Source organism: Artemia sp. Qi Xiang Cuo, chromosome 17 (genome assembly GCF_049724085.1).
Source record: "Artemia sp. Qi Xiang Cuo chromosome 17, ASM4972408v1, whole genome shotgun sequence".
In the NCBI taxonomy this organism is placed as follows: Eukaryota; Metazoa; Arthropoda; class Branchiopoda; order Anostraca; family Artemiidae; genus Artemia; species Artemia sp. Qi Xiang Cuo.
The window spans coordinates 15,436,156-15,450,062 of NC_142810.1; the positions used below are offsets into that span (position 1 = coordinate 15,436,156).

The 13,907-nt window shown below is 36.7% G+C and overlaps 1 protein-coding gene across 10 annotated transcripts in view; it reads right to left on the bottom strand.

The window, feature by feature from the left end:
- The window catches only part of LOC148941940 (uncharacterized), a 114,772-nt gene that overhangs the window by 63,395 nt on the left and 37,470 nt on the right, over nt 1–13,907 (bottom strand). For 9 of the 10 annotated variants that reach the window (XM_089103103.1, XM_089103099.1, XM_089103100.1 and 6 more), the window contains one exon: nt 553–1,662. In XM_089103103.1, the coding sequence (XP_088959229.1) occupies nt 553–1,628 (1,076 nt within the window). In that variant the 5' untranslated portion in view covers nt 1,629–1,662. Of the gene's footprint in view, nt 1–552; nt 1,663–12,968; nt 13,017–13,907 lie in introns of those variants that run through there. The other variant, XM_089103108.1, reaches the window with a different exon arrangement.

Consider the following 13,907-nt stretch of genomic DNA (forward strand, 5'->3'; position numbering starts at 1 on the left):
AGTCAGTCTTGGGTAAGCCAAAAAGTGTTACGTTATACCATTTTAACGAAAGACTAAAAATTATGGTGGATATTTTTATTCACTGATTATTGAGATAGCTAAGGAATAGACATACCTTTAGAATCAGAATTTCATCCCAATTCCATGTATAACATTCATTATCGTCACAGATTTGCTTTAACCCCCCTCCTAATGGTCAAGTGTATACCCTGAATGTATGCTATGAATTTTCCATCGTTTGACACACAATTAAATCAATTTGCAGAAAAGAGTGACATGAAAATTTTGGTGCACATATACAATTACCTTCAAGAAATATATTTGACCATTAGGGGGATGGGGGTACAGTAAATTTGCAACAGAAATGAATGTTATAATTGGATTTAAGACAAAATTCGGATTCTAAAGTTGTTTTTATTTCTTAACTATCTTAATGACGATTGAATCCAAAAATTCACCCTAGTAATAAGCGCCAATTTTTCAATGGCTTTAGTATAAGCATGGAATTTGGCTGACTTTTTTCAAGGCATGATGAAACGAAATAAAGCTTACCTTGATCTGCTTCTCGGCCGCTCAGTCCTGCAAATTGATTTGGCTCTTCTAATTGCTGCTTCATTCTTTGGCTTCTCTTTTTCTGGCACCGATATCTTCCTTTCTTCAGAAAGGGAGTCCGGAGTTGCCCGCCTCTCTAGCTGGGCCCTCAGTACTGCTTCAAGTTCATGTGCTACAGGTGAACGGAGCTTCTTTGGTGTAGTTTTACCTGAATCATGTGCACTTGATGGGGCTTTTGATTCATCACTTAGCTGAAATTTCTTGTCACTAAAATCTTTGAATTTTAAATTTAGCTCCTCAGAAAGCTTGGAGCGGTCTTCTTGGAGTGAAAGAGCTCCACTTAAAATTTCAATATGCATGACGCCATCTGCACTTTTCACAATATTGAAACTTGACTTTCTTTCTAGGTTTTTGATGATGTCTTTCGGCTCAGGTTGTCGCCTCTTGTCAATAATAGGTGATCTTGCAAATTTCTTTTCAAGTTCACACCACCGTTCTTCTGGTATCGATACACGGTTTAAAATCGATTCACTGCGTGAAACATCACACCTTTTGCGCATCTGCCCATGTTTCAACACTTTCTTTTCATTAACGAAATCCTCGTAGAGTCTTTTAGTCGCCTCTTCAGCAATACATTCAAAAATGAAACCACAAAGTTTGACCTGTTTCCCACGAATTACCCAAACAATGGTATCTTTGCTTACATGACAAAATATTACTTCCGCTATATTGAATACACATTTTACTATTCGGAACTCATTGCTTCGGCTTAGGGATGAGTCATCCGATTCCGAGCCACTATGAGCTCCACTACTTGTAGATTCAATAAGGGACTTGGATGGGTTACCTTCCTCGAACGAGCTATCACTTTCAAACCCTTCATCCTTCTTCAGAGGGGTTATCTTGAGAATACCATCAGTGCAGCTTATAAGGTATCGGTTTTCTTCTCTTTGAAAACACTTATTTTCGAAGTAAGCCCTTCGAATTGCACCATTGAGCTGGCTTAATGTCGGCGTTGACTCGAAGTTCGGCCTACCAATGAAATAGCAATCGAATTCTGACACTGTTTTCAACATGATCAGTCCAACTGGTAATCAATCATTTTTCAAGCTAAAATAACAAAATGTTTGTAATGTCACAAAAATAACAGTGTTGACATAAGATATAGGCTACACAACACAAAAAATCAGCTTTTTATAAAAGTATCCAAGTAAAGTGGATAGATTTGATAGTTAAACGGATTAAATCAAAAGAAGGTACAACTCTCGAGCCTCAATTTTGTTTAGGGCTGCCAACAGAGCAAACATAAAATCACTAACAAATTGAGAAGAATGACCAAGCGAGCGAAAAGATTAACAAAGCTATAATTTATCCGCTTTCTTTTTGGAAGTGGTAGAAAGGGTATAGTTTTGCTTATCATAGCATAAATTAGCAAGACAGCGGGACATATGAAGCATTGAATGAAAGTAAAAGGAGAACGTAACTTATACGGGAATTTATTCTTGCTTGCGTGCAGCCTGTCTTCTGAAGATCGGGATACCAATACTAACTTTACTCCGAATAAGCGTTTATGTGGTTGTTTTATTTGAAATTTCGCGTTACCCATGGTTCTAGCATTGAAGGTGCAACCCTGGTAATGCTCTGATACTTATGGCGAACGAAAAGGGCAGATAAACAGAAATTAGGTTTTCAAAATCAAAAGCCATTGAAAGGCATTGGTGTTGACTAAATTTACGGACTGCCAATGAAATTGCAGACCAACTCTTTTTCCGCAAATTTTCAGCAAGGCTGAAAATTTGCAGCATTTATTTTTCAGCACGGAAAAATTTTCAGCATTTATTTTTCGAGTTAAAAGTATAAAATGTTTGGAATGTGAAAAAGATAATAACTTCTTTATAAGATTCTTTTTTTTTGTCCATTGCAACTGGAAAGTGGTGGGAATACTTTTCCTTAGACATATAAATTAATACATTTGTTAAAGTATGACTTGTTTTGTATTTGTTTTAAGCCAAATAGTATGATTTTCACTATGAGCAAGTTAGCGGATTTTGAAAAAAAAAAATCTTACTAAAATGGATGAATTTGATATACAAGTTGATTCAGCAAAGATAATAAATAGTCCTCAGATTTGTTGTGACGGTTAGAATTGAAAAGATAAATTAACAGAATTAGATCTTCAAAATCAGAAGGTATTAAATAACAATCTACAGATCAAAAATTTATGGTTTGATCCAAATACACCAAGAGGAGGCCTATGAACCCACCCTATCCTCTAAAATCTAAGGTTGGTTTCCATGATAAGCTGTTCTCAAAGGACGGAAAATTCGGGCAATGAATGTTCAATCTTACATTGGTCCTACTTCAGCGTTGAATTGCTGATCTTCCCTTTGAATGTCAGATACGACCTTTCGGCTTAATAGTAATGTTATATGTGACATTATAACTGTGACGTTATAACAGGCACAAGACGTCACTGTTGCAGGCCACAATAAGCCACGAACCAAGGACCACAGTAAGCAAAATCTAAAAACGTCTTTTAATAAAAATTGGCAAATGAGAAATAATGGTCAATTGGTGATTGAAACTGGCCAATTGAGAATAATAGTCAATTCCAGTGAGAAATAATGGTCAATTGGCCTAAAAAAAAACTGGCCAGTGAGAAATAATGGTCAATAATGGTCAAATTTGGCTGAATCAGGAACGGTAACTATTATCACGATTAGTCTTAAGAGTAAAATACTATTTCGAAAAAAGATTTACAGGAATTTCGAAGAAAAAGCCTGAAACCCCGAACAAATGGCATTAGATCGAAACAAAAAGCACATTACTGGAGCCACCATGGCCGAAAACCATATGCGACGGTTTATTATTTATAAGACCCCATCTAACAGTATGTTGTCTTATGGTCTAATTTGTCTCATCGATTTTTAATATAATGAAAAATCAAAATGTGTATTTAGTAGAGAGTAATACTAAACAAGTAATAAACTGCCCAGAACAAAAAGCTATTATACAACAATTTGCAAAATAAAAATAAACACACAAAGGTTTACAAAAGAAAACGTGTGACTAATAGAAAAAAAATATATATATCATAAAAAAAATAACCGATGAAGGTAATTTAAGGCAGCGTTTTCAAAACTGGGAGGCATGCCTCCCTAGGGAGACACGGACGAGCCCAAAGGGAGGCGCGAATATTAGGCAGGATTGACAAAAAAACAAATGAAATTAAAATCACTCAGTGACACATAATATCTTAGCCCTTTCGCGATTGACGGGCTTTAGATGCCCTGGCTGAACAAAAGCTAGGTTTGCCACCTCAAGGTAAAACTAGTAAGATTTTATATAGTTTATGCTTCTGAACACCCCGCTTTGGGTTTATCAAATAGGCTAGACGATCTTTGCGATCAAACAAAGATATATTTTTTTTACAAGTTTATTCCTTGCAAAACCATATCCAGTAAATTTGTTTTAATATTTTTGACAATTTTTTTAAGGAGAAATGGGTGTTGTGGAAAAATTCCTTTCGCTTTGTAGAGACAGTGCAAAGGCAATGTCATGACGCAAAACAGGCCTCCTGGCACTAATTAAAATGAAAACAACCTATGTTCTCTTGATGCACTGCATGCTGCGCAGAGCAGATATCGTATAAAAAAAAAAAAAAATGAGTGAGGACATTTTTTCAAAAGTAAGGAAAGCTATAAACTACATATAAAACAGTTTATTGTTAGTTAGATTATTTACAAAGCTATGTGACAATATGAGAGCTGCTTTCCTCGCTTTTCAAGGAGGCACACTTGTGCCACTTCAAAGAGGCGACCCACCACAATGTTAAGCGATTTCGCAGAGAGACGGCGGTGATCGCATTTCGTAGCCTAAGCTCAAACTAAGAAACATGCAAAATTTCACCCCCCCTCCGATTTTATCTTCATGGGGGAAAGTGGGTCGGAAGTTTCGACCCTCCCACCACAACCCCCCGTTAACGTTGTCAGATCGGACTGAAATTTCGAGGATAAGCTTTACTAAGGCATGGGAGCTAATCCTTAAAATTTCAGCTCAATCTGATCACTCCTTCCCTGTTTTCCAAAAACCAAATATAGCCACTTAATGTTCATCAAGTTATTTTTTTTTATCTGACACGCCTACAGACCACAGTTGGCAATGGATCCGGGTGAAAGAGCACTCATTCAAAGTGAAATTTAACCTATTAGGGTCTATTGATATTTTGCGACCAAAAAAGTTATCCCCTGAATTTACATTTACGAAAAACCTCGTTTCCCCATAAAAACCCATGTTAATTTTTGAAATTCCTGAAATCATAGTATTTCATTGTTAAATTAGATAAAAATAGTCCTCTTAACCTATATAGTCCTCTTAAAAATTTAGGGGAACAGAGGCATCTCCAGTTGAAACCACTGAGGTGGAGCTATGGGGACACAAAATTTCTGATCCAGCTTAATTTTTAATTGCAAAACAACTAAAACACCAAACAGGAAGGTGTAAGATTGGACATGTTAAAAATTACTGTGGTTTGGGTCTAATTACTCAGACTTCTGAAAGTGACAATTATTTTACAGAAGGATATATGTCAACTTGACACCTGTCTTGAGCACCAAGGCAATTTTTTTTTATGTTCTGCATCATTAATGAAGTAGCAGGCACCTGAAACGTATATACCTCATCGCATATCACGATTTATATATTCTTTTATAAAATGACTATGATCAAAATCATTTAAACCATTCATTAAACTAAACTATTATGTGAGTTAGTCGGGCCATGATTTAATAGATATGAATTGAGCCAAGAATTGTTGGTTCTTGTGAAGGATTGCCATGGTACACTAAACATGGCACGCTTCAACCCATGCACTTTGCAGTTCCACCATTTGGTGTATACATTTTTTGGAAACAGGTAACGCTCTCTACCTACTGCGTGTTGTGACCTTGAGCTGCAAACTAGAGTACTGGGAAATTAAAATATACCGCAAAACTATTCTTCTGCGTCTAATTTTAAAATCAACCACAGGTGACAAATTTAGGATTCTAAGGATTTCCTCCTTCCCTTTATGGCTATCACAAGATCTCCGACACAGCATGAATTTTTCCTTCTCTTTTTCTTTGTTACTTATCGTCTTTAAATATGAATGACTGATACAGGTCGAACGGTCTGGGAAACCTAGGAGGTAAAGAGCGTCTTTAGATCAAATACATACTTTTTGAGCCCCAGCGTCGAAAGCCCAGGCTGGGCTTTTTTGTTACACCGCAAGCCAAATGCTCTTCTTATGACAAGATTAATGTAGCTGAGTGTTTTCTGGCCAGGGGATAGAGGTTTTTGTTTATTCCTCTGCTGGAGTTTATCAAAGCAGCTTCCTGCTGAGGCTGTCTGCTTATTCTGCAGAAGCTCACTGGTTGCTCTGATGAACTTTGTTGAAGCCAAGGGTCATCACCGCTTTCGTGAGGTTTATAAAAGTATTTGGTCATTTCGGCTATGTTTTCTCAATAGAAATGAAGACCCTGTCTACCTGTTCTAATTGGCTGTTGAACGTACGAGACGAGTTCAGTACTACACTGAAAAAACAGCACTATATTCCATTGGGTTGACCATCACTAATAAATTTTGTTCCTTGTAAACCAAAGTATAATCACCTACGGAACAAGTACTGACAAAACCTATCCTCTCCACACAAAAAAAGTGACCCTCTGTATACCTATGCGAACCTGGCAACTAAAAACCGTAGTTACACAATTCATCCCGGTCAGTCGTCGCCTGAATCACGCTCTATCATAATTATTGGCCGGAGCAAAGTACTTTGGCTCGGAGCGATTAAGTAGTACAACATTTTGCGTCTAGAGGCGCTGAGGTACGCGGGGTCACTTTTGGAGAGTTTTGTCAGTACTTGTTCCGTAGGTGATTATACTTTGTTGTAAACTAAGAAGTTCATGTACCCGGGAATCCGCAGGTGCAGAATTGCAGGAAGCTTACTAGTTATTACCAGTTAAATGAAGCGAAACTTGTGGATATATTGCGTCAATACATTTAAACAAATTGACCTGCAAGATGGTCTCGTGAATAAGAAGGGTGAAGTTACAAAAGTTCTAAATGCCCACCGTATGGGTAAATTCTACTCTAATGGACAATTAACTAGTAAGTTTTTTTTATGAACGACTTTTTTTCCAAAATGTACCGACGTTTCCTTGCAGAGAACAAACTTTTGTCACCATCATCAGCAATTGAAAATGATTTAATAGATATATAGTTAAAGAATGAGAATGTCTAGGAAGACATTTGTCTTCCAAACTAAATGGAGTTCGTTAAAGATGGTTTGAGAGCTATCTTTATGGTAGGTCCCTTAAAGTTGTTTTAAATGATGAAGTCTCATCTTCTTTTTCTATGAAGTGTGGAACTTCTCACTGTGGAACTTCTACAGCGGAACATTGCTGTGTCATCAATTGCCTTCTTTCAAAGATGCCGATGAATAAGGAATTCTGGAATTCTTAGTATGAAAAATTACTCTGGAACTTTATCGTGGAATTGCAACGTTACTATGACATTTCAAATACCTTCTTCCAAAAATGCCAGCTAAATTATGAACTTTGAAATACTTGCTTTGGAACGTTAACGTAGAACATTACAAAAATCGTTTCTAGAATCAAAACTGGCCTAATTAAAAAAACAACAGCCAAATTGATAACAAAAAAGATAACCAAAACTCCGGGGTTACACAACCCCAAGAACCTGGGGGCAAGTGTTGTAAGTTATGCCCCGAGGGTATATAAGGTTTTTAAGGAAGGGGTGGCCGTATGAGCTTGGGAGGTGTCCCATTCAATTGGAAATTGGAAGTTCTAGCATCTTTTTCAAGAGTAAAAAGTGATCGGATGGCATCTAGCTCCCCCCCCCCCCTGCGTCCTCTTTTTCCCAAATGCATCAGATCAAAATTTTGAGACAACAATTTCGTTTAAAATTTTCAGACAACAAAAACTCCGAGGTCGGCACAACACCCCAGAGCCCGGGGGAAAGTACTGTAAGTTATGCCTCGGGTCATAGAAGATTTTTATGAATGGGGTGGTCGTAAAAACTGTGGAGGAGGTTCATCCGATTGGAAATTGAAGGTTGTAGCTTCCTTTTTAAAAGTCGGAAGTGATCGGGGGGAGGGGAGACTAGCCTCCCCCTCCCCCGAACACTCTTTTCTCCAAATGAACCTGATCGAAATTTTGCCATTTTGTTCAAAATAGTCCAAAGATCATATAAATAATGCCTTCGAGGTTGAAAAAAAAAACCAGAGCCTGGGGGCAAGGGCTGTAATTTATGCCCCGGAGGCAAATAAGGTTTTTATGGAAGGGGTGGCCGTATAAGCTTTGTAGGAGGCTCATTTGAATGAAAATTGAAAGTTCTAGTTCCCCTTTTAAGATTCAAAAGTGATAGGAGGGAAACTAGCACTCCCAAGCCCTCTTTTCCCCAATCGCATTCGATCAAAATTTGAGATGGCCTTTTTTTCAAAATATTCCGAAGATCATACAATAATGCATCCAGGGTTGACGCAATCCTTCAGATCCCGGGGGTGAGGGCTGTAAGCTATTTCCCGGGGCATATAAAGATTTTATGGAAGTGGTGGCCGTATAAACCTTGGAGGAGGCTCACTTGATTGGAAATTGAAAGTTCTAATTCTATAAATTAAGAGTCGAAGGGGATAGGAGGGCAACTAGCCCTCCCCAAGCCCTCTTTTCCTCAAATGCGTCCAGTCAAAATTTTGTTAAGAACGTATAACAATGCCTCCGAAATTGATTCAACCCCCAGAGCCCAGGGGAAAGGGATGTAAGATATTAGTCTATAAGTTATAAGTCTCGATACCTTAAACATCATTTTGTGAGTCTCAACGTCGGCTGACTGTCTCAAAGGCAAAGGGTCCATTAGCGAATTCTCCCAGGGGACTACTTATCATTGAAACCTATTAAGAATTTCTGATTTGATTATGAAATCTGATTGAAAAGACAATGCAATTGTGCCGGCAAGTTTTCAATTAAAGCGATTTGCACCCAGAAAATTCGAAAAGCTGCCAAAGTGATCACCTGTCATGTCTTTATAGGTGATTTTTGGGGTTTTCGTAGCAGGTACACTAGAACGTTTTTGGTGACAAACCTGTCCTGAATTTTATAAAGAAAATTCTGCTTCGTTTGATCGAAAAAGCAAAATGTATGCTTCCTAATGATATAGGTTTCTCTAAAACTGAATATCTTTATCTACGGCACAAAACAAGAGAAGTTAGAAGGTTTTTCAAAGATATCAAGGAAAGTAGATGTTAGCTTTTAGTTTTCTGCTGTTTATTCGGATCACTTATCCAGGCTCTACAAGTTATGGCAAGACCGCCCAGTCAATTCAAAATAGTTTGGCCACGCAAACTAAAAAAGTGTATAATGGACGAGATAGGCTGATTCTTTATGGTATTGAATCCACTTAAGTCTAACACGTGAAAAACTGTAGAAATGTTCATTTTATAAACAAATAAAAAAAGTATTTGGTAATGGAAACAAACAGAAACTAATTTTAAAAAAATTCCATAAAAATAAGTTTTTCAAAGAAAAGTTAATTTAAAAAAAGAAGTTTTTCAAAGAAAAGTTAACTTAAAAAAAGAAGTTTATCAAAGAAAAGTAAAGAGCCATATTAAACCTAAGACTAATAACAGGTGCAAATAAAGATGAATAAATATATCTTAAATAGCTTCAATATTTTATTATTTATTTATTATTTTTCCCCTGGAGGCACTTCATATGGAAAGGTTGGTCGTATAAACTTCGGTGGGGGCTTATTCGATTGGAAATCGGAAGTTCTAGTGCCTTTTTTAAGATTGACTGCAGGGCTACTAGCACCTCCCCCACGCCTTCTTTTCCCCAAATGCATCCGGTCAAAATTTAGATTTCCGATCAAATAGCGCAGTAGGCTCTATACTTTTACAGTTAGGGAATGGGGCAGTAGCCAAGCTCTTGATTGTAGTAATTTCTTTTTTAAGAAATTAAGCTTGATTTTTTAAGCTTGATTTGAATATTCGACTTAAGTTTTACTCGTTTTAAGATTTATGTATTCATTTTTATTAGTGCCTGTTGTATGTTGGTTTGGTATGATTGTTTATTTAATTTCTGTTCGTCTTGAGTTTTATTTTTTCTTTAATTGTAATTTCTGGTAATTTTGAGTTTGAATTACTATAGGAATTTATTTCTGCTGATCTTAAATTTAATGTGGCCTTACTTTTCTTTGAAAAACATTCTTTTTCGGATTTTTTTTTCATATTATAAGCAACAGCCATAGATTGAGATACGAGAGCACAGAGGCAATTTAAATTGTGGCATCTGACCTGATGGCCACAGACAGTCAGGTTGACAAGTTAGCTCAAATTCTTTCAAGCTTTTGCTTCCAGCTCCCCCTAAGAAATCTCCAAATCTTTAAGGTTGATCTAAAAAATTGTATCGCTAATAATCTGACTTCAACCTAATCTGAGGAGTTCAGCCTTTCTATTATCCCCTAATGGACCATTTAAGTAAAGTTATCCTAGGAATACGATTTTTCAAACTAAAGGTTGCATCCATGATCACTATCTACTTATTGCCAGGTCCACATTACAGTCAAACTTGTTGATAAAATTAAAATCACGAACGACTACAGCGCCTTATGTATCCGTTCATAGTTTCTTGAGTTGAGTGATATTCAATTTTCAAGGATAAAATTGGTGATCGACTAATCAACGTTAAGGCTAAGGCATAATTTTTGAAAATAGGAAAGATAGAAGCTTGGGGGAGTAATTTTTATGCGTGACACAAATCAGGCGAAATATTCTAACACACAGTATTACCAGGCAATGCTTGAGAACAAAATAGTATTGATACTGGCCAGAGTTGCCAACTCCCAACGTCTAAAAGAGTACAAATCAAGGCCAAAAAAGAGTAATTTTTGCTCAAAAAGGGTGCAAGTCAAAAAATTTGCGCACCCCCTCTTTTGCATCCTTTCTGAGGTAAAAAAAGGGCGCATTTCACACGAAAAGTGTGCAAGTTGGCAGCCCTAATAATAGTTCTTCAAACCAATTTCTTGTCATATTAATTTTCCACTTCTGCGGTACAAGTGTGACGTAAAAATCAAGAAAAAGATGCGTCATTCATAAATCTTGGTTTAATTTTATCAATAAGTATGATCATGGAATGGTTCGGGTCTAAGTCGCAATTTATTTTCGACAGAGCGTCATATCAACTATGTTTGTTTTTAAAGTTTAAATGGTGATTTTATGCATTAGGCTTCACCTAGACTAATCAACAAGTGAAGTTGTCGGTGAAGTGAAGTAGACAATTGTATTGGAAATTTTAAGGTCGGGATCCGATAAGCAATAGGAGGAAGCAATAAATCTAAAGAGCAGATAAATAATAAGACACTCCTTTCCCGGAATTATAACTGGTTATAAAAAGAAAAGCTGGTCTTTTCAGGGAGGGTTGCATTTTCTATCTGAATAAGGGTGCGTTTTTTAATTCCGTAAAACTCTCAATGAGGAAATTTTAGGTACTTTTGTCTTATAGCCACCACACTCAAAAAGTGAAGTTGGGTTAATTCTAATGAAATATACCTCAATATGATGAAAATATAATACTTTACCAATAAAATTATGGTTACCACAACAAACAATTATGGAAAGGGGGCCGCCCAGAGCACATTATATTAAATACATAACCTAAACTAACCTAATCAAAATACCAACTAAATATTTAATTAAAATATAGTTACAATATAGTTTCCCCCCGAGCCGAAGCTAATTGTCTGTTAAAGACACCGTGAAAACCAGTTGTTGTCTCATGTTCGCGATACAAGTTCTCGAGTGGGGTGACTGTAGGACATATGTACCGATTTTTACTAACTTTGAAAGGGGTTGAGTTAGATGAATGAGATTTTAAGAAATGCTTCCGTAGTGTAAACTATTCTCCAGGAAGATTTCTTAAAGTATCTAACTCCACAATTTACCCCTGCTATGGGCATTTATCTTTGCTCAACTTAGACGAACTTTGTCCTAGTTATTTTATTTTGAATTTCGCTGATGACGGCTGTTGCATATACAGCCACAATATCTGCCTAAAGTGTATTCACTGTCTTCACAAATTTCCTCATTATCCTCTCTTTTTTTGTATGATTGAAAGGCAGTGTAGTCTTCTTCAGTATTTATGAAGAGATTCTGTACCGTACATATCTAATATCTATAGGATTTCCAAAGCATATGACTCCACAGGAAAGGTGGCTTTACGCCCAGGTTTTTTGGGAGCTTGAAGTGTCAAGGCCTGCATGATTTCATTTGAATTTCCAGAATGGAACAAACAAATAAGCGCAAAAAGCTGAAATAGGTCTAGGTGTTTTCTGTTGGGCAAAGCTGATTTGTGGAAAGACAGGTGTGTGGTTTTCTATTGGTTGCCCCAAAATGGTCGGGAAACCATATATTCTAATGAACTATGTCTATATAGTAATTTTTGGACTCCACCAAAATATAAGGAGTATAAGCCGTACCGCTTGTCACAGGCTAAAACCGGGACAAGAAGATAATATGTCAGGGGAAGCATAATCATCTAGGCCTGAGCCTTATGCGGGCCCGGCACGGACTCTAAATAAAAAATTTGATGCACAAATTTACATCACAAGCTTTAAACCTCAAAATAAAACACACTTCATTATCATTTTTTTTTATCGCAGCATATTTTTGATCATTTTGGTTTGCATAGATTTAATTTTTTTTATAATACAGTACTGGATTCAGGTGTATAGCTCAGGGAGTTGGGGGGGCTCTACCCGTCTAACCTATTTCCCCTTCAAATTTCAAATTGGGTAAAAACAAAATTCTAGAATTGTCATAAAATAAGCCTATGTTTCGAAATGGTATCAATTCCCAAAAATAAAATGGGAAAGGGGAGAGGTCAAAGATTTCTTTATTTTTTGAATGACGATAAAATAGTTTTTTTTTTATGAAAGATTATTTCGGGTTTTCGTTTTCCAAATGAAACTGCAAAAACAGATATTTTTAAAAAACTTGTAAGGGTTTTTTCTACTTTTTTAAAGAAAATGCAAAGAAGGTCGCTATTCATAATCTAGGGGGCGATTTTACTAGGGGGCTTCACATGCAACCCTTATGACTAGTGACTATTAGATTGACGGATTTAATGACAGATTTGACTATATTAACAAATCTACCACTCGAAAATTACAATGAGCTGATTTAATTCCATACGCAGGGGGCCTTTTTGAGCTGTTTCCATCCAAAATCCGAAAGTTTATGCATATCGCCTTATATTTTCCATATATTATACTATTTTCGGAGCTTTTTTAAGTTTTACCCCCTTTCCCGTAAAATGTCCCAATATACACGGAGGGTATTAGTTCTAAATAGCGAAAGAGCATACTTTACACCTTTTCATGCATTACATATTTCTAACAAATTTAATTCCTTGAAAAATTGGTTTCACGAATGTTTTAATGCATAAACTAACTTTTTTTTCTCAAGAAAGCAAATAACAGGAAGAACAATTGTCTACCCTCAAGATATGCAAACATCTTTAGGTCGTGGGAGAAAATAAGCCAGCTGTATTATTGTTATTAATTTCCCATTTCAATAAATGGTGATTACAGACTAATTTTGAGAAAAAGCGTGACTTTATATGGAGCGCTTAATTGAAAAGAATTACTTCTCAAGATAAAATGAGCTACTTTGTTAATTTTTATCTTTTAGTGTTAAAGGTCCTGATATGATATTTGTAATTTAGTTTGCCCTATATACTGCGCAAAAAATAGATAAAAAAGAGAGTAGCTTAAAGCCCGGGTGAAGAAACTTCAATAATAGACCTGTTGCAAAAGGGGCGTATACAATATAACATAGTGGAAATGTCCGACGTCTGCTGCATAGAGGCCTGCGTAGCAGAAGCATCCAATACGTGGCGTTCGGAAATGTCCACCAGTCCACCAAATGTCCACCAAATGTCGGAAATGTGTTGCCCATCGTGAATGACCATTCCGTCAGTGAATCCACTTCGTCCGTGTTTTAGAGTAGACAACTTTGTCTTGAAAATGTTTTAAAACTGTTTTGCAGACCCGTAAGTCAGTTTTAAAAATACATATGCACAAGCTGTTACCCCCCCCCCCCGTGATAAACTCTTTTGATAGAAGAACACCCACAGAAAAATAAATCCTGGGTTTGGTACTTCGGAGTGGTATTACCTTTGAAATAGATACTGGAATTTTGTCCAGTACGCCTACTGTTTGATTCCAAGGATACAAATTCGTCAAGTTAAAAAGTTAGCCGTCAAAAGCCGAGGTTGCGAAAGTCAGGCGACGAGCCTGATTTT